The 19,716-nt window shown below is 41.3% G+C and overlaps 1 protein-coding gene across 1 annotated transcript in view; it reads right to left on the reverse strand.

Moving 5' to 3' along the window:
- Positions 1 to 10,645, reverse strand: part of ca10a (carbonic anhydrase Xa) — a 245,205-nt gene extending 234,560 nt beyond the window's left edge. The window contains exon 1 of the mRNA XM_047610060.1: positions 10,032 to 10,645. Coding sequence (XP_047466016.1) covers positions 10,032 to 10,092 — 61 coding nt within the window. The 5' untranslated portion in view covers positions 10,093 to 10,645. The remainder of the gene's footprint in view (positions 1 to 10,031) is intronic.
- Between the last annotated feature and the right edge of the window lie 9,071 nt (positions 10,646 to 19,716).

The following is a 19,716-nucleotide window of genomic DNA, read 5'->3' on the forward strand; positions in this document are numbered from 1 at the left end:
GCGACCTAGACAAAATTACAGTTTGGCAAATATCTAGTTGTGATTATGCATTATTAAAATAAAAGAGGTTGCAGAGCCATTATACATATTATACGCACAACCTTGCTTTATTTCAATTTAACTAGCCACTTGCTAGCATAAATGGAAAGTCAAACAGCATGTTAGAAAAGACGACACACATCTACACTGGGTTCTCTGTTGCCGCCTCCCTTCTTCCACAGTGCACTGTTCAAAACAGGCTCAGTGCAAATTATTACTATCATTTATGTTATTTATTCCTTTTTTCAGGGCTTGCAGCAGCGCCCCCTCCAGTAGGTTGCAACCACCTATTTTCCCTATATTACCAAGAGCTGGCTCTGATCAGCATGCTGCAATAACTGTGTGTGCACATGTACATGGCAAATAAAGCTGATTTGAGTTTAATGAAAGGAGGTCAAAACATCCTTTATGAAGTCCTGCATCTTCCCTTGGTCAAACACTGTTAGCTTGAGACTGTGCATTCTTTGCAGTTCAACAAGACCAGCTGAGCGTTTATACTTTGACGATACATCTAGCGTGCAATGTGCAGTCATTTGATAATTAAACACCTCTCAGTTAATCTTCCGTGCATGCAGTATTAACACTATAAGCCTAACTTACAACTGGCTGCCGTAGCCTCTGAATGAAGTGTGCAACTGTGAGTAGGCCACAGTTTAAAGTGTGATAAATAATTAACACACCACACTTCTTGATGCTCATCTTTTTCACTCTTGCCAAAAATTTTTATCAAGAAAAGGTAAGAAGAAATCTGGTGCGCTTCCTCGTGTTATTTATGTAGCCACTTACAAGGCTAGAAAAGAACCCTGGGTCAGTTGACGAGGATTTCCATTTGAGAGGAACACTTCTGACTCGCTGGTGCACACAAGAGCAGCAGAAGGGCAGCAGACCCATGGTGACACTGACCAGACACGCAGTAGTGGACGGGCAGGAATTCAAGCAGAAAACATAGTGCGGACCCCGTGTGCCGCTGGGGTTTCCAACATGAGCTACAGCCCCTCGGAGCAGAGGAGGGAGTGATACCAGGCGTCCTTGGTAACACAGATTTTTGCCTGGTGGCATATGGCCGGCTGGTGGAGACACGTGTTAATGTCACGAATACACCAAAGGCCTCTACCCCTATAATTTCATCATCCCATTATATTTCCAAGCTTCCCAAAGGCTGTTTTTTTTGTCTACGCTGGTCACAGTTTTCTTATGAGATTTAGTCGGGGTGGGGGGGGGGGGGGGGGGGGGGGGGGGGGGGCTTTGGCTTGCACACCTTGTTTTTGAAAATTTCAAGCAATGTGCGAGTTTGGGACTTCATTATTCTCTTTGCAATTTCTGTGTCGCTTTCGCTAAAGAATTCAGTCTTCTTTCAATCAAACATGCTCTGCAAGACGAAAATTCCATTTGAGCACGAGCCCCGGAGGGCAAAATGAAAATGTACAGATTGGTTAAAAGAGGAAGGAGAGGGATGTGTTTAACACGTGAAAATGCCCCAACAGGTTATCAGCTTGGCACAGGAGACAGAAAGGCACCCAGCTGACATGCAAAACTACAGCTGTGACACCAACACTGGCAACGGCACAAAAGTCTACTTTGCTGGAATAAATTCAAGTGTGCATCCCTGTTCATACCCAGCAAAAAGAACAAGTAAACTGATTAAGGAAACCTCATTGTGTTTCCGAGCTGCTTGATAAATTAGTAATAGATACACAGTCATTATTTAAAGATAATGTACACAGTGGGACTGCATGCACTTTTGTTTTACTGCGTTCACAGCTTTTGAATATCTGCCAGTGCTGTTCTTTGATTTAAAAAAAAAAAAAAACGTCTCTTTTGGATTTGCATGAAAGGCTCTCTATACACAATAAATAAGTGTAATATTTTGCATTTAAGTTCATAAGCATTTTCTTTCCCATCTGGCTGCTGTCCAAAACTGTTTTCAACTCCTTGAGGCTATTTTCTAATATTCCCACTTGACAATACAGGTCACACTAATAGCCACGCAGCCTTTTTGCTGAAAGCGCCACGCTCAGCAAGCTTCTAAAAATGGTGGCAGGTAGTGTTTTTAATCACAAATAGAGCTTGGTCTTGGAGCAGTAGTGCCTCGGTTGGAAAGGGGTTAAGGTCTATAGGTCTCGAAATTAGCGCAGCGTAGGCAGACTCCATTGTCTAGTGTTTTTTGTAGACATATTGTCTAACCATGTATAGCATGAATCTCAATGAACTAAAATCAGAATAATATCATGCTTCACCTGAATGAAAGCTCTCTTTAAATGTCAGTGCACCATGTGATGGCTGTGCTGCCATCACCCTGCTTTGGATTTGTCAGCATTAAGCATCCAGATGTTCAGGTCAGGATCTATTAATGAGTTTCAGATCATTATTGAACTCTTCAGTGGCATGAGTTGTATTTACTTAAGCAGTCAGACAAGCCTTGTGTCCTTGATGCTGGTAGTCCGGTGCAGGCAAACTTCATTCTTATCAGAATATGTGCCATTAGTGGGCGTTTCAACCACAGACTGTATATAAATAAGGACAACACATCCCCAGTTCTTTGTATTGACCAACCTGATACTAGTACGAGAGTGGAGCCATATGGAGCCCCGTTACCAATGACTGCAGATTTACTTTTGATGAGTCTTTAGTCCCTTCCACTAAAATAGAGGGGGTGGAGCTTAAGACCTACACTGCATCCAGCCACTAAGGGTTGCTCTACTTGATTTGGCTTCACTCTTGAGCAGCTGCTCCAGTGTCTGTCTTTACAGTCTAGAAAAATGCCCCTGCATGCATCTGGGTGGTTTTACAACCAGTCAGATTTAGTCATTTAGTTGTAAAAAATCCAGTGCTCAGATGATGTGTATGACTATATTGCTGTTATTCTTCTGTCCATCACCACATAATACAATTTCATTGGTGAAGCAGGTCTTTTCTAAGCATAAGCAGTTTTCATCTTTCTGCCACAAAAATATAAATGTGCAGGCAGGGCAGTTAGTCCAGCAAAATCCTAGAGCAAAATGCCTGTCTTTATGTATTGTAAAGTGTTTGCTAACAAGGGCCTTTTATATTGTGTGACTTAGAACTGTCAAATTATACCAATGTGGCAATAGGAGGTGAAGTCTACAGTTTGTCAGGTGTCCATTAACAGCTAATTTAGGACTTTTTTGAATATTTTTCTGGCATTTTAGTTACAAATTGTTAATCTGTTATCAAAATTGCTTGCAATTATCTGTGAGTCTTCTAATTAGTCACTAGCTCCAGAGTGCATGTTGGTTTCAGGTGCCAAGGGAAATGACTCCAACTGTACATGTTGGTTTTACCAACAATTAATTCTTGCCCTGGGGCCGTGCAGAAGGTTAATCCAGCTGTACTGCTGTACTCACAGCAATACAAAAAAACATCTCAGTGCCTAATTACCGTCCCACAAAGCAAACGCAGCACAGGAAGATGCTGTACTTTATTGAATTTAAAAACGTGTAAAATACAACTGACATCCGGGACTTCCATAGATAATTTTTGTTTCGATCTTTTTTTAAGATGTTCCCTAAGTTCCCTTATGATCAGTCCCAGTGGACGGAGGAGGGTGGATTTTTGCATAGAATAAGCTGAGAAGTCCTAACTCCATTTGTGTGGCTGAATACATGAAGAACAGGAGAAACCACGGCAAATCCTGCTGAGCTTTTCAAGCGCTTCCAGGCAGAAGCAGAAAACAAATGCCCCACTATACATTGTACTGCAGCCATTCCTTTGTACATATGCTATAGCCCAGCGCCATGACAACATAGTCCTGCTCTGGCCTTGTGCCATAAAAGAAATAAACTGGGTAAAAGCACATACAACGAGTCTTTATAGATCTCAGCACAAGTGGAGCCAAGCAAAAATCAATACTACTTTTTTTTTGGTTACTTTGGCATATCTGAAGTTGCAAGGCTTCTCTGTGTATCTGGTTATTCTCAATTTCTGATATTTCATTTGGTCATTAGAGCAAAAATACAGCCTTAAGGCAACCTGATTACTCTTATAATGGCAGACAGTTCAGTCAATACTTGCGGCCATTAAAGATACATATCTCCTCAAACAACAAATCACAGAACCAAGGGTCGAGTAATCAAGGTGCTGGAACTAGACCTAAATGGCTGCTAATAAATGATGCTGGTTATTACACTTAATTGGTCTTTCACATCCAAAACCATCATTTGAGTTGGTTCTTCTCTGGGCACTACTTCACATCAAGCCTTAACTCTTTACCAGGCAAAATGAGAAACTATCCTCAGAGCTCCAAAACTTTGCATAAATCCTGAACATTCATCACCTCCTCTGGAGAATCACGTGGTGGTGGTTCATTTAAGCGCAAACCAATTTTGTCAGCAGTGCTAACATAAAGGAAAGTCTGTGTAGTGACTCAGTGCACATGGCCTACTGATAACTCCTCAAAACCACGGCCTTATGCCGCGTAGGGCTAAAATAGTGTGAGTCTGTATAAAGGCCATTCATAAAAGTCATGTGACAGGGTGATGGTACAAAATTGTGTGCGGAAAATTGGTCATGAACTGCCCAGTTTATGCAAAGTGATGTAGTCACACTACGGATTTGAATTTGTTTACAATAAATTTGCTGTAATTATAAATCTGCCTGTCTGTTAAACAGTATCTACCAGCAGTAGTTGTATTCACATCATTTATCAAAATGGCCACATGTATTGAGGCTCTATCAAAAAAAAATAAAGTTGTTTGTGGGTGTAGTCGTTCTTCCAGGCATCTAGCCTCCGTGTCTCACATGGTGCAAGTCCTTCAGAGCAAACGAGCGATTGAGTCTGTAGGTGAAAAAAAATAATGCTGCAGTGTGTAATTTCCCATTTTCACAGTTTCGACAGGGCAGCAAGAATGGGGCCAATTGGGGCCTAACACCTTTTTGTTGCCCTAGGGTCTCAAAGTGGATTAATCCGGTCCTTCATTACACCCGTGACACTCGTATGTTTGTCAACTACATACATAGTTCCTCTCTGACTCATGATTTAGACATAAATTAGAGGCTTCCCCTAGCAAGGTTATCAATATTTCAACATCGTCTAAAAGAATAAGCCGCCATAAGCGTGAAGCACTGCGACTTGAATTTAGCACTCTCTGCCTGTTTGTGTATGCATTATAAAACATACGGTACTTTAAAGCTATCTCAGTCTAGTGATCGAATGAACATGACATTATGAGGCACATGTAGCAAAGGCTGAGGAGTGCTACACGAAGACTGCGTAACATCAAAGCACTGCTGTCAAATAACCATGAAACTGGAGTTTATAATTAGAAATCCATATTAATATGACTACGTAGTCAAGATGATTATTCCCCTCTATCTTACGCCTGAAGTCTTGTTAGAACAAGGGCCCAAAAATAAAAGACAACCATAACCCCCACACCCCTCCACCCGTGTTTTATAACCTAAAGGGTGTAGCTTCTTCAAAGATCCACTGTTTAGCCACTTTGCAATGAGCAGCTGTGAGCAACCGAGAGGTAACGGCCACAATACGTGCTCCCACCACTGCAGGAAAAACTCTGAAGATGAATCAAACATGTTGACAAATCAAAATCGCGCATGAGGCTTGAGAGCTGGAGACCCAGATGAGTTTGACCTTGCATTAACATCAGTCTGAAGGGGGCCACCCTGTTGACGGTTTTTAATTTGCAGCCAGGGCAACTGATCAGAGCGTTACCGAAAATGGTGTTGTTGGAAAAATTCCCAGACCACGACATGTCTAACCTTCGACCTCACTCTAGTGCATATTTCAGCATCCGCTCTAATACAACGGAGTGGAGGTTTGTTTGTGACGCTGCAAGCAATGAACGTGTCTGCATTTCTGTAGTGGTACTCTGGTTGCTGCATAAATTCAGACTTTTTTTTTATTGAATCACACATTGGGAAAGATATAACCCCTCTTTTCACACCAAGCAACTTGTTTCTCAAGATATAGCACTACAAATGATAAATGAGAAGGTCCTGTGTGCAGCGATTAAAACACAAAGGATTATCGTCGCACTCACACCACATCGCTTCCATTATACTGACCACTTTAGCATCTTTCAGCTCATGGTTTTATTCTCTTACAAATTATGCCATCCACTTGTTTGTGCAGGGAGTTAGCAAGCAGCTGATGAACAAAGCGACTAAAGAGACTGACGTGTTTCTTAGACACCGGTGGAGACCAAAAAGAAGAGCAAACTCTGGGTCCACATTTTCCAAGTGGCCCCACCAAGTAAACACTAATGTTGCTGTGTCTGTGAGGGGTACAAAATACACAAAGGTTTGCTAACATGTTCACCTTTTTGTAGGGGTTTCAGCTCGTTCTTGCTGCACACAGATAGCAAATAAAAACTTCCCACGACATATAGTTTTAATGGTATAAAGAGGCAAAATGCGACCCCTCCCAGGAGACACATGGGAATTTAGTCTGGGAGAAACAGGCTTAGCTGTCAGACACATGTCAGTTTAAATCAGTGGTTCCCAAAGTTATTCTGCAAGGCCCCATTTTGCAGATAAGAATATTTCAGGGCATTCCCTACATCAGTTTCACATGGATATACTGACATGAGTTAACAGTCTTTGTTGCTGTCAGTTGCTTCTCATACCCTGTCATTACCCTACCCTGTCCTTTGACGTAACATAGATGCGCCTTGCAATTGTATTGTTTGGAAAAGGAATTTCTTTTAGCCAGCTGTTGCTTCATCGTTGGTGCCATATCATTGTGTGCGTTTTTTACACTAAACAACTCCATAGGCACCTTCATGTGATGCAAGTTGAGCATTTGAAGAAACATATGCAGTGTTTATAAACCAAATCTGTTGTGCGCTACAGTTTATCCGAGTCGCAACTCAACTTGTTTCAAACTCTCAGAAGCGAATATTGTTGTTCATTTTCATTTTGTGTGCGTTTCTGTGTCAGGCTGCATCCTGCTGGGGATGGCTGCTGCCATCACCGAGTGTCATTGCTATCGGATTGGGGTGCACATGTTTAGCTGAAAACTTTATAAACGTCTTCAGGGTATGCTAACAGTACTGAAAGTGACAGTTGTGCTATAACTATCACATATGTCAGCCAAACACAAAAGTGTGAAGTGATGTTAGCCAGCTAGCGTGCTATCTATCGGGAGCGTACCTATGTTCCCCGGGTCCTATGTTCCCCGGGTCCCTAACCCTGTCCCTAACCCTAACCGTTTTTTAAAAAAAGGGTCCTATGGTCCCTGGTCACATAGGGAACATAAGGATGATCCCCTATCTATCTACAGCTAGCTAGATGGGTGGTATCTAGAAAGCTAGCTGGTCAGATTTGTACAAATTGAAACATGTAATTCTCTGAGCAGTTTCAGACAAAACTAAATAATTCTAACCTGACAAATATCATGACACAGTTCAAATTGGATCAAATTATTCACTTATTTGTCACTCGTTCTACACTACTACTAGCCACTGCTACTACTAGCTACTGCTGTGCTAATACTTCAGAGGGTGCTGGGAGATGATGCAATTGGCAGAGTTCCAGTCAAAGCTCAAGTGGTGAGCCTTGACTGGAGAACACTGTACATGGCAGAAAAAGTGTTAGTTCAGAGTAAGACTACAGTTTCCTCCTTGCTTTGTGTATAAATATACTGACTTCATACACTTTATATGTTTTATTTAATTCAAGATTTGTTTTTAAATTCTCAGTGTTTTCAGTCGATGCTTTTTTTTTAACACAGAGACTAAATGAGCATAAAATCAGACGCTGAGAGTCAGATTTATTTATTTTTTCCTCCCTGCAGCTCCTTCTCTGAAGAAAATCACCTACAAGTGCTGTCACAGTTCCCACAGACTCAGCCTCCTGTTCACTGTCATCAGAGCGATATCAAGCTTTGCCTCTTGATTACATCACAGATTAAAGCCTTGGCACTGAGGAGACTCTCATGTCCACAGCCCAAGCTCAACTGTGCAAGATAATAGTTTCCCTTTGAAGCCTGGTTTAGGGGCATTAGCGCTCATATACATGCATGTACAAATGACTGTTCAGTGAGATCCATCCCATCAGATATTTGTACAAAAAAAATTGCTGACACTTGTAACGATCCCGAGCATCAGAGAGGAAAGATCTTCACTGTTAAATGTGACTCACACAACAAGTACAGATGACACACAGGGCTGAAAGGTTGGCAAACACTGGAGTGTTTAACTCAGCGGCAGCATGTCAACAAGACCAAGCCCAGGCAGAGCGAAGCACATCCTCACTGCAGTGGATTCTGAGCATCAAAATAACACGATCACAAATCAGTCAGTGCCCAAGTTCAACTCACTAACCTCTCTTCTGCAAAACAAAGACTCCATGACTGCACATTGGGTCATAATAATTGTGCATCACAAAGTAAGTCACAAAATGTAGTGTGAGGTGGAAAGTCTGACATATCCAGACTTTTTAGTTTCTTGCATGGGTCACGTTTCAGCTCTCGTACTAAGACACTAACAGCATATTTCATTAGTTTCAAGCCCAGACTTAAAAAATCCGTGAAGACATTATTCAACACTTTTAACTGCAGTACATGATGACTGATGACTTAATAGACCTTCATGATTGAGTATCATTTAACTCTACTTGCATTTAAATGCATATTTATTTCATGGATAGATTTTTAAGTTAAAGTTAAATACCAGAATTGGAAACATATTCCAAACAGACGCACATAGTGTGACATGGGTCTAGAAGGCTAGACTTGATACACAATGGCAGTGGTGTGATGAATGGTGTTGCCAAACGACAGCACATGTGCGATCTTTCCTATAATTCTGCATAACGTTTTTTTTTAAAAAAAAAAAAAAAAAAAAAAAGTTGTTGAAGTGCACAAAACGTGGGGAAACGTGACCTCGGTTAAAACAAAGCAATCACTAGACTAGGCCACTGACGAGGGTTGATGCCCACATCAGTCCCTTCTCTTCACCGACAGCCTGCGGGCCGAGGTGCAAAGAAGAGAGCGAAGCTTCGCGTGCCTAATGCGTAAGTGGATTACGCACAGGGTATTTGCGTCATTTGGAAGCACGGATGAAACGCACAGAACAGCAGCGAAATTAATGTTCACTTGGTCGTGGATAATCACCACAAAGACATTGAAGTTGTGTTCAAAATGCAGCTGCGCCCCTTTACAGATATCCGCCTTGATTTAAAAGAAAACCCATGAACACTGGGGCGCACTGTACACAACGAGGTTGTAAGAACCGAAACAGATGTTTGTGACATGTTTTTTTTATTTATTTATTTTTTTTAATGAGAATATGCGCCTCTGTTTTTTTTTTTTTTTTTTTTTTTTCAATTAAAGAGTAGTTTAAAGTTAAAACGAGAAGGGTGCAGGATATAAATCTGGGCGTTGAAGTCCTGCGGGGCCTCCTCGCTGAAACACAGAGGAATAAGGAGACGGTTCCGGCACGGGCACGGGCGCACGCACACAGTCGTTACAACACAGCATGACCTACAGCGCCGCATCCACTTCTCACACCGCAGAGCGCCGCGCGCCTAGCGGTGCGCACAAGTGCCTCATTTGATAACAACTAACTGAACTGTTTATGGAACCCAGAGACTTGACAGTGACAAAAAGGGGGTGGGGGGTGGGGGGGGGGCACTCACGTGATGGATCCGCGAAACAACAAAACACAAAATCCATCACCGTGGCTTGTTTTTTTCATTTTCCCCAAAAGCCCGTGTCATACGTGCGTCAGAAGACTGCGCATCCAGTTCTGGAAACGGGTTTGAGTCGTACTAATATATAGGTAACCAAACCCTGAAACAACCGGGATATTTCACGCCAGGCACACAAACTGTAGCTTTGACTCCACCTGGCAAAGTGCATCCACTGCAAGCGCGTTTCTTGTGGTTTAATCACTTATCTTCCACAAACCAAAGCTCACCCTTCAAAATTCTAGGAAAAAAGGTAAAGATAATTGATTGATTGATGTTGTTCGATGCACCTGCCCCAAAAGGCACCAACGACGCCCATAACTCACCTGATATGCAGACAATAAAATTGGCCTGAAGAATGATCAGTATTTCCCAGATTATATCCATTCTCTGTCTTCATTCCACGTACATCACGCACAGATTAGAAAAAAGAAACAAATCAGTAACGGAGCTTTATCAGACGCGGATGACTTGTCCTCCCAGGCTGGATCCCGCTGTACACCTTCCACCAGGTATTTTCCACACCAGACACATAGCAGGTGATCAAAGCCCGAGGAATAAATGCTGCAGGCTCACACAAGTAAATGTAACAATTCCAGGGGTTTCTAAATGAAAACAGGAGGAACTCCAGAGAAAAGAGACGAACGGAGCAGCGGTCCTCCGTCAGTTCACTGTATTATTCCAGTGCGCCCTAGAACGGACACATCCATCCATCCAGCGCCGTTTCACAGAGCGGACATCCCCTTATTATCACGGAAAGTCACACATGATTGCTTCAGTAAAATCTGTGCGTAGAAAGACAGGAGGACAGAGAAAAGGAAAGCACAGATTAATGTGCTGGGACAGCTGTGGGGTCGGTCCAACACCTGGAGACGACTCACAACTCAGTAAACTCGCATCGCCAGGTGGCGAGCCTCCGATCGAGACTTCTCCTCGTCACTGAAAGGGACCAAAGTCAAGTTCAACTGATTGACATAATAACTTCCGGAAAAGACTGCCAAAATAAAAGCACTGCTATATTGAGGATAATGGGGTTTTTTTGCATCCATAGACATAAGTCAAGGTTTTGGACTAAATGTTTCTAGCAAAATGCAGGAAACCCTTGAAGTGTTAAAATATTAAATGGTGTAAAATAATTTAAACACACACATTCAATGTGGGAGATGTATACGTTCTTTAAATGGCTTATGACAATGGACCTTAGTCGACGCTTCAATTAATTCATTCTATTTTATTTTGAAGCAACGCGTGATTTGGAACATACTTTCATTTATCCACGATACAAATGAACTGTGCATTTTTCCGTTCGTTAGTGAGCAGCGAGTTTGGGCTCTACTTTGTGTAAATGTCCGGTTATGTTGTGCCTAAATGTGTTCAACCTGACGCATGGTTCGCGCTCCATCCCACACACCCCGGGCACAGATTATTTGAATAAAGAATACAGTCATCCAGAGGATTTTAAAGGATGAATCAAAACGGTTTTCACGAGAGCACAATAAAACACACATTGCATTAACTGGAAATATATTCCAGACAAGTTAGAGCGGGGGATAAAAAAAATAAAAACAACTCCGTATCGCGCGGCTCCGACGCACCAGAGTGTCGGGAATCAGGGCTGCGCGTTGAGAACTGGATGAAAGACATCTAACTCTGTTGAGTAACTGATTTCGTATCCAGAGGGGCCGGTGCACATCTGGACACAGTCACTCTCGGTGCACTTGCTGGGATCCAGCGGTGGCCGCCAGCTCCGCAGCTTTTACACGCGATCAGGATTCAGAGGAGCGTCGCGCGCTACCGCGAGCGCGTGATCCGCGCAAGTCAGGAAGGCGGGGGCACAGGTGCATGAAAAGCGCGCACTGCAGAAAATAAATAAATAAATAAAAATAAAGCGTATCATATTTGGAGTTAAAATATTGTTTGGGTTAAATGGAGCTGCGAGGCTGAAGCGAGGGGGACACGATATGAGGAAAAGTGCGATAATCCAGGGAGGTGGCAGAAGAGGAAGTAGGGAGAAAGGACACTTGACTGGAGAAGGAACAGCACACTGATGTTTTTTTGTGTTTCTATCACTCCAGAGGGCTCTGGCTTATGCATATATATCGGGGAGACTTATTCAAACCCTACAGTTCAAAAAATGTCAGTATGTTAGCAGCACTAGTAGAAGTATTAAGAACTGCATTTTGATTCACAGTAATGTACTGTAATGTAATTTACAGTATGTCAAACAATACTGCGGTACTACACACCACTAATTTATGATGTTTTATCATGCTGTATTGTACTGTGATGTAGATATTAATATATTAATATACTACTAATCATTTCTAAATGCTAAAATATGGTATAGGTAGCCTACAACTTCACAATTGTCTCTTTAACTTCACAACTTGACATTATAACATGTGGGTGGTGACCAAGAGGCCACTGGCTGCCTGCCGCCCCAGTCTTAAGTCTCTCATTAAAACTGCATCAAGAACTGAATGAAGCTGTTGACACACAAGGAACCACCCTCCCGATCTTATCACTTCTCTAACCTCTGAGTAACCTTCAGTTTTTGTCCATACCAGATATTTGTTTACAAAGATTGGCAGCACAAGACCTGAAATGTATTAAATACCATCAGGGATGAAAGTCAATACATGTACTTATAGTAAACCTTATGAAGCACATCAGCGCAGCAGTACTGTCCTCAGGGTGCAAAGATCAGCTGGACTATGACTGTACTGTGAAGCAATATGAAGCCAATTTAATTTGATTCCGTTTCAACATGTATAGTATATACATACATGTATATTACTTATAGGGGGAATTTTCTCAGAAATCATTTGCAATTTGGTTAGTGAAAACCTTTTTGAGTGGATAACCATTCACTATGCAAATTAAAGTTACACTGGACCACGTTCAAAAAATATTTTGTATGTATTATTATAGTATATCTCTGAATGTTCTCAGCCATCCAAGTCATGATATATCCAAAAACATTAAAGAAAGGCAACCGGACTCGTCGATTTTCTTGTAGACGTTGAAGACGTGGCCACTCATCCGAGTACCCAGAAGTTTCCACCAGAAACTTGCTTGTCTAGTTTGCTGATTCTGATTGGCTACACCCCATATTTAATCCTGAACTCCCCACTAGTCCCTAGAACTGAAGAAGCTTCTCGGATGAGTGACGAACAGAAGAATAGAAGATAGAATGACCTTTATTGTTATTATACAGGTTACAACAAGATTGGAGAGCTCTCCTTTTCAGTGCAAAAAACACAAGTATATATAAAATAGTGCAAAAAAGGTATTATTTACAAAGATTTACAAGCTACAGTTATAATACTCACACTAAAAAAATATTGAATATATACCCCAATTATTAAATATATTTTTTATAGCAGCAACTAGACATAAAATAAATCAAACACACCAAACTCACTAAGATCCACAGCATCTCGTCTGGTTCCCTACATTAATGTCATTAATGCCAGCTGGGTGAACTGTAATGCGATGTCAGGTTTCACATCTCATTATTATTTGCAACAATTCACTCTTATTACCCTGGTGTAATACAGCCAATGTATTACAAAGTTACACTAAGCCCAAAATATTCTGTTTCCACCCAGTGAAAATGTAGGTAAGCGCGTCCGAGACTATTGTCAGTGACACTGGAGCACCAAAGGGCACCGTGCTCTGCCCTGTCCTAATCACCCTGTATACCTCGGACTTCAACTACAACACAAAGTCATATGCCGTGAAGTACTCAGGTGACACTGCAATTCTGGGGTGTATCAAGAACAGGACAAGAACAGGAGTACGAGAATCTAGTGACAAACACCTTTGCTGCGAGGTGAACCACGATTTGGCTCAATACAACTAAAACCAAAGAGATGGTAGTGGATTTCTAGAGGTCCAGGCCTGCAGCCTGTGACCATCAACGGGGAGTGTGTAGAGGAGGTTCAGACCTTTAAGTACTGGGGTCTACAATTGGATCATTAAGCGGACTGGTTGACTATCATAGACTCATTATACAAATAACTTCATAGCCGTCTGTACTTCCTTAGAGATGAAGAGTGGACTAACTAGACTAATATCTGGGGGAAGCCTTGAACAAACTCCGGTTCATCATGAACAATGTCCACCACCGTCCAAATGACACCATGGTGAGACAGAGAAGCTCGTTCAGTGACAGGCTGCTGTCTCTGTCGTGCTCCACGGACATGTTGAGGAGGACGTTTGTCCCTCAGGACATAAGACTCTAAAACGCCTCCCTGTGAGGAACCAACTGTACTACTATAGTTTTATTATTATGTGTGATGAAGCTACACATAGTTACACACTAAAGACACATTCTTCTGTACCAACCATAACCCCTACTGACCATGAACCGAGTCCAAATGATTTATGGTGACTTGCTTTGTTGCCGAAATACAGGACAGTCCCCACAATGTGACCTTGCGCACAGATCAATATCCCCACACGTCAGTCAGACAAAAACTCAGAGAATGCAGACAAACAGATTATTATCAAAACAACTGGCAGCCTCTGTCCTAATTAAAAGTACTATGGTAGAGGGGTTCGGTGTGCCAGCATGTTGCTACCAAAGAAAAAAATTAGCTCCACATTTTAGCAGAGTTTGAAAATAGTGTTAAATCTGCAAAAATTCATATTTCATAGAACATGAGAATACAGTCAGTTTCACAACGCTGCTGTGCCAGTACATTTTCATAGCTTTTACATTTTCTTGAGGAAAAGTCGACATCAAAGCATTTCACTGAGAAGATTTCCAGCACATGTTAGAATCTGGAAGGAGGGATTTGTTCCTGTTCAGGCATTAGCGAGGTCTGGGATATATCACAGTACCATCGCAGTTCTAAATACTAAATTGGATACCACAAAACTACAATGATAGATATGGACCAACTGAACAGTAATGAGCTGCCAAAGTTATGAGCTGCACCCAGCTCACATTATGACCTAATTCTAGTCCTTTGTTCAGTTCACAAACAACATTTCAGGATGAGATGTTGTGACAACTAAAACTGTTTCACCCTGACTTCTGTGTACAGATCAGAATGTCTCCCTCTGAGCTGCTTAGATAAGTTTGAGGTGTTTCTTCTTTCCCTTCTAAATACTTTCCCTACAGTTCCAACTTTAGGCATTTATCTTAAAGCTTGCCTTGTTGATAAAGCTTATAGTTAAGGCTTGGTCAGGTGACCCTATACTTTCCCTTGGTTATGCTGCTATAGGCCTAGGTCGCTGGGAAATTTCCCACGAAGCACTGAGCACATCCTCTACTTTCACTTCTCTTGTGCTGACCAGCTACGCTCTAATTTGTTGTAATTTCTTCTCTCTGCTACTTTATAGCTCATGTAATTTACATGTTTTTATCCCCTCGTGTTGTCATTGATGATGAATAAATAATATTGTATTACATTTAATTGATGGGTGATAAGGTGTGGTTTGCAATCATCCTAAATGTTTTGCATGATGAAGGGGTCAAGGCGTTTGTTTGTGTTAAAGACGAAGAAGCATAGATGTGAATCAAAAAAGGTCTAAGTATCAGTTACGGTCCTGGGATACAGAGTCTGCCAGGGACAAAGGTCTATTGCCATGCTGCAAAAAGAAAACTGTTAGCGCTAACTGAGGTCATGGTTCATACAACAATTGCTTTCCACTCTTAGAACATTTTGGCAAGAAACCAAATAGCACACTGCTTATTGTACTATTCATTTGATCATACTTTCACCACATATAATGGAATTCCCCACAGTGAGATCTGAATGCTGTTTTAAAGCCTTTCCTCAAGCATTTTCTTTTCCTTCAAGAAAGGCATTTTGGAATTGGTGCTTTGAAAGTTTTATATGAGTAAAGGCCACTAACATGTTTGCGCTACAGAGCTGATGTCAAAAAAAAAGAAAGAAAACTTTCCAAGGATAAATTTTCAATCCTACACTGCAAATGCTAACATGTAAATTAATTAAAAATGATTAGTGAACCAAACTTGCTATGAACACGACTTTTAAATAAGCTACTGCAGCACTTTACAATGTAGTATTTCACCCTTTTTTAAACTGTTGATTTGTCTTGTGTGCTTGCCAGGGTGGAGTATGAGATAAATCAAATTAAAATAAGTATCACCGTTATCAGCATACTGTCATCTTAAACAGCAAGCATGCTACAGGATACAACCATGACAGTAAATTGAACACTTTTAAGAACAAATGTAGACTACAGTTTAATGTAGACTTGTATTTATTTAGCGTAACTGCATTTTTGAATACAAACGAACAAGATGCTAGAAACGTCATACTTGTATTGGGAAACAAAACCTTCCCTCTAAAACTGCTTACTTAGAAAAACAAGCTGCTGGCATCAGCCTGTTAATGCTTCTCGAGAATGTACTACGCATGTACTCTTTTGGTGATGTTTTGTAAGTTTTTGATTTATTTACTGTTCCATGTATAACGTTCAAATGAAACACTTTTGTATTGTGTTTTTAAGAGAGAGCTAAATGTTTTCTTTTTGTTTTTTTTGTAGAGAGCTTTTATACATTAATTTTCTTTTACAAAAGAATGTGTACCACGGTCAATGACAGTTTTGTAGTTTAATTGTTTGAGCTAAAATTTAATTCAAAAGATGTAGTAGAGACTCCCACCAAGTCCCCAGTTACATCCATTATTCAGGATTTCAAAATAAATTTGAATTCTAGTTGATCTATTCAATGTTCTTCATTCATTGTGTTTTTGGGGGTCATTATTGTTAAATGTTTTTAATGTAATTAGGAAGGGGCCGAATGTCTATTGTAGAAGTCTTTTAGGTCAAGAAACTTAAGTAAGTTGGTGTCAATATGGTGGACAAGGGAAACTAAACACAGCTCAAAATTAAACAGATTTATTTGCACAAGTTATCTTTGGTATCTTTGGCGGTATGGTGAGCCCTGGGCACGGATTCCCAAATAGCGGTTCCCGCAGGCAAGCAGTGGAAGAGCCTCCTAAACTGCAGGGCATGCAGAATAGCACTTTGGAGGGAGTCTGCAGAATAGCAGAGGAGGCTAAGGCAACCCCCGAGCTGAGCTCCAGACATGGGTTCCCCCTCCTCTGTGGCAAAGAACTGCTCCGCTGGCCAGCAGAGGAACAGCATCCCAAGCAGCAGGGACGTGCCAAGCAACAAGAAATTAAAACACAAGTTCTTGCCTATCTAACAGTTTTGGGATGTTTTAGAAATAGTAGCTGAAAACTATAGCATCTAAACCAGATTACATAGTGGGCGGCCAAATGGATGCTGCAGGACTGGAGGATTGGGACTAGTCCAGTACTGTTAAACTAAAGCAGGGCAAGCCAGAGACTGATCTGCTTCTGGACTCATTCAGCAAAATTTATGAAATTCAATTTGAGACAAGGCATTGACAACCTTACTGTCTAGTCCTGGAATATGAGCTGCTTAATAATGCAATGACCCAGGACAGAAGCTACGTAAGGCGTTTCAAGAATCTAATAATGAATGGGAAGAGGGATGCCCATCTAGTCAAAGCAGAAAGCATGAATGATTGCGATTAACAAACTAGCAGACGCTTTCACTGAAACTAAAACATGTGATACGTGAGTCACCTTAGATTCAGTTACAGGGCTTTTGCATTAGTGGGCTGTCAGGGCCTTCTCTGCTGGCCTAACAAAACAACAGATTTATGTTAATTATTTATTAATACACAGGATAAAATGTTACAATCACTTCTGCCCAAATCTCAGGCAAAACACAGAAGAAGCCCAGTCCAACTGGAAACCGACCAGCAGGCTAGCAGTCAACTACCAGCTAGCAAAAAACAAGAAGACACCAGCTAACTAGCCTAGCCATTAGCAGTAGGCAGTATGCTGCACATCATTGGGGTTTTCACATGGGGACTTTTTACTGCTATTCAACAAAATACACAATTCCGTCAGTCAGGTGTCTGAGCTACTTCTCTCCCCTAGAGGGGAAGGGGTGGGATGAGGATATAAACTCAAGACACACACTCCCACACACATTCATTTTTGTATGGCCTTCTTTGTGAGGACACTCATTGGCATAATGCATTCCCGAACCTTAAACATCTCAACTAAATGCCTAACCCTAACCCTAATCATAACCTAATTTTAACCTTTACCCTAAAACTTTTAACCTTCAAAACTGCCAAAAACTGAGGTCAAAAAAGTGAGGACTGGCCAAAATGTCCTCACTTTGCACAGATGGCCTCAATCTGATGGTAAAAACTCAAACAGGATCTCGGAAAGATAGTTATACAAGTACAACCTGTCTCAGACTGAACTAGGTTGCAACTACTAAAACTGCTCAACTAGCCTTGCCTTTAGCGTGCTCCCCAGCTGCCATGTTTCCTCCTTACCCACAGCCACTCACTTGCTCACTCTGCTACCAGGGACATGTTCTTTAATGTGACTCTGTTTTCTCCCGTGAATGCCCAGCTCACACAGGACAGCACTTGTGGATTTTGTCACAAATCCAAGGCAACCCACCTCCGCCGGCCACGCACAGACACCCTTGCTGCTCAGCTTCTGTTGTTATCTGTGCTTATTAAGCTCTCTTGCACTCATTGACCTCCTCAACTCTGTCTTCCCATGGTTCTGACCACAACAGCAGGTCCACTGTAGGTACCAGATCTGCTCACTCTACCAGATCTGCTCGCCCCAAGTATCTGGCGTCACTGTATGTTCAGCCTGTCTGTTCGACTCCATTCGGCTCGGAATGTGAGATCGGTTCATGGTTAGACAACACGAGTTTAGTTTATTTTTCACAATATGTTTGGAAGAGATAGCCCGATAATGTTTTTTCTTATAATTTAAATTTCGCACAAAACACACACACAAAAAAAAGATGACACATTATTCATAAAAAATAAAGTAATAAAATGTCAAAATAATTTGAGTTTAATACATTTATTTGGCGCAAAAGAATTTAAGAAGTTTTTCCTGAAAAAAGATTATATATAAATACAACTTTTATCAATGTATCCAAAGATACATTTTCTTTGTCTAAGAAATACTTAGACAAACACTGAGTCATTGATGAAAAGATGTGTAAAGTGTGCAGCTTTCCAGCAAGTTACTGAAATGTATTTTCTGCTTCTTCCTGTTGTCCAACCAATTACAAGACGCGACATCAACATCCATATGTTGTGACGTCATCCAGAACCACCGGGTACTCCATACACGAGCAGATCTGGTACCTAGTTACTGGGAGTTCCAGTATGCCTTTCCTATACAAGACTGCAACGCTTAAGCAGCTTGGGACACATTTCCTGATAGATGAATTAATCATCCTTTCTAGCTTTTTCACCTTTGAAAGAGGAAACTTATACACTGTCTGTGGCCACATTAGCCGGGGCAATAAACCAAACTGCTTACTCCATAACCTTAACTTTATTGGGAGCCCTGACTAGTCTGTGTTCTAATTGTTTTGAATCATTTCCTGCCTCAATCCTTCAAAATGTGCTTCATCACTAAGACTTCCATTATACCTTTTCTAGCACTGCGGACACCAGCTCATCAACAGATATTACCAGAAAAAATAAACACCTGAACATAAGGATAAATAAAATATCTGAGAAATCTGATTTGGTGTACACTTAGATTTTATTAGTTTAATCCATGTCCATTTGACCAACATGGAAGAAGCAGAGTTTTTGACCTATAGTGCAGTCAGTCACCAAGGGCTCTACTATTGGAAAACAGTCATGTCGTCCATGTTTAGGAACACTCAGTGGTACAGAGCATAGGTGGAATGCCTATGGAACCCCTGTTGCTAGGCAAAATCTTTAAGAACAAATAAAAGTGGTCATATGATGCTGTTGCTAGGCAAATCTTCAAGACCAAAACAAATTGGTAGTGACATCAAAGTCAAAATAAGTGTAGTCAAGTGATGGTTGCAGGGTGACATCAAAGGCAAATAAAAGATACATTTTCTTTAAACAGTGACAGACCTCGATACAGTCTACCACAGACCTCGATACAGTCTACTACAGACATCGATACA

This window comes from Mugil cephalus, chromosome 16 (genome assembly GCF_022458985.1).
Source record: "Mugil cephalus isolate CIBA_MC_2020 chromosome 16, CIBA_Mcephalus_1.1, whole genome shotgun sequence".
Taxonomy (NCBI): domain Eukaryota; kingdom Metazoa; phylum Chordata; class Actinopteri; order Mugiliformes; family Mugilidae; genus Mugil; species Mugil cephalus.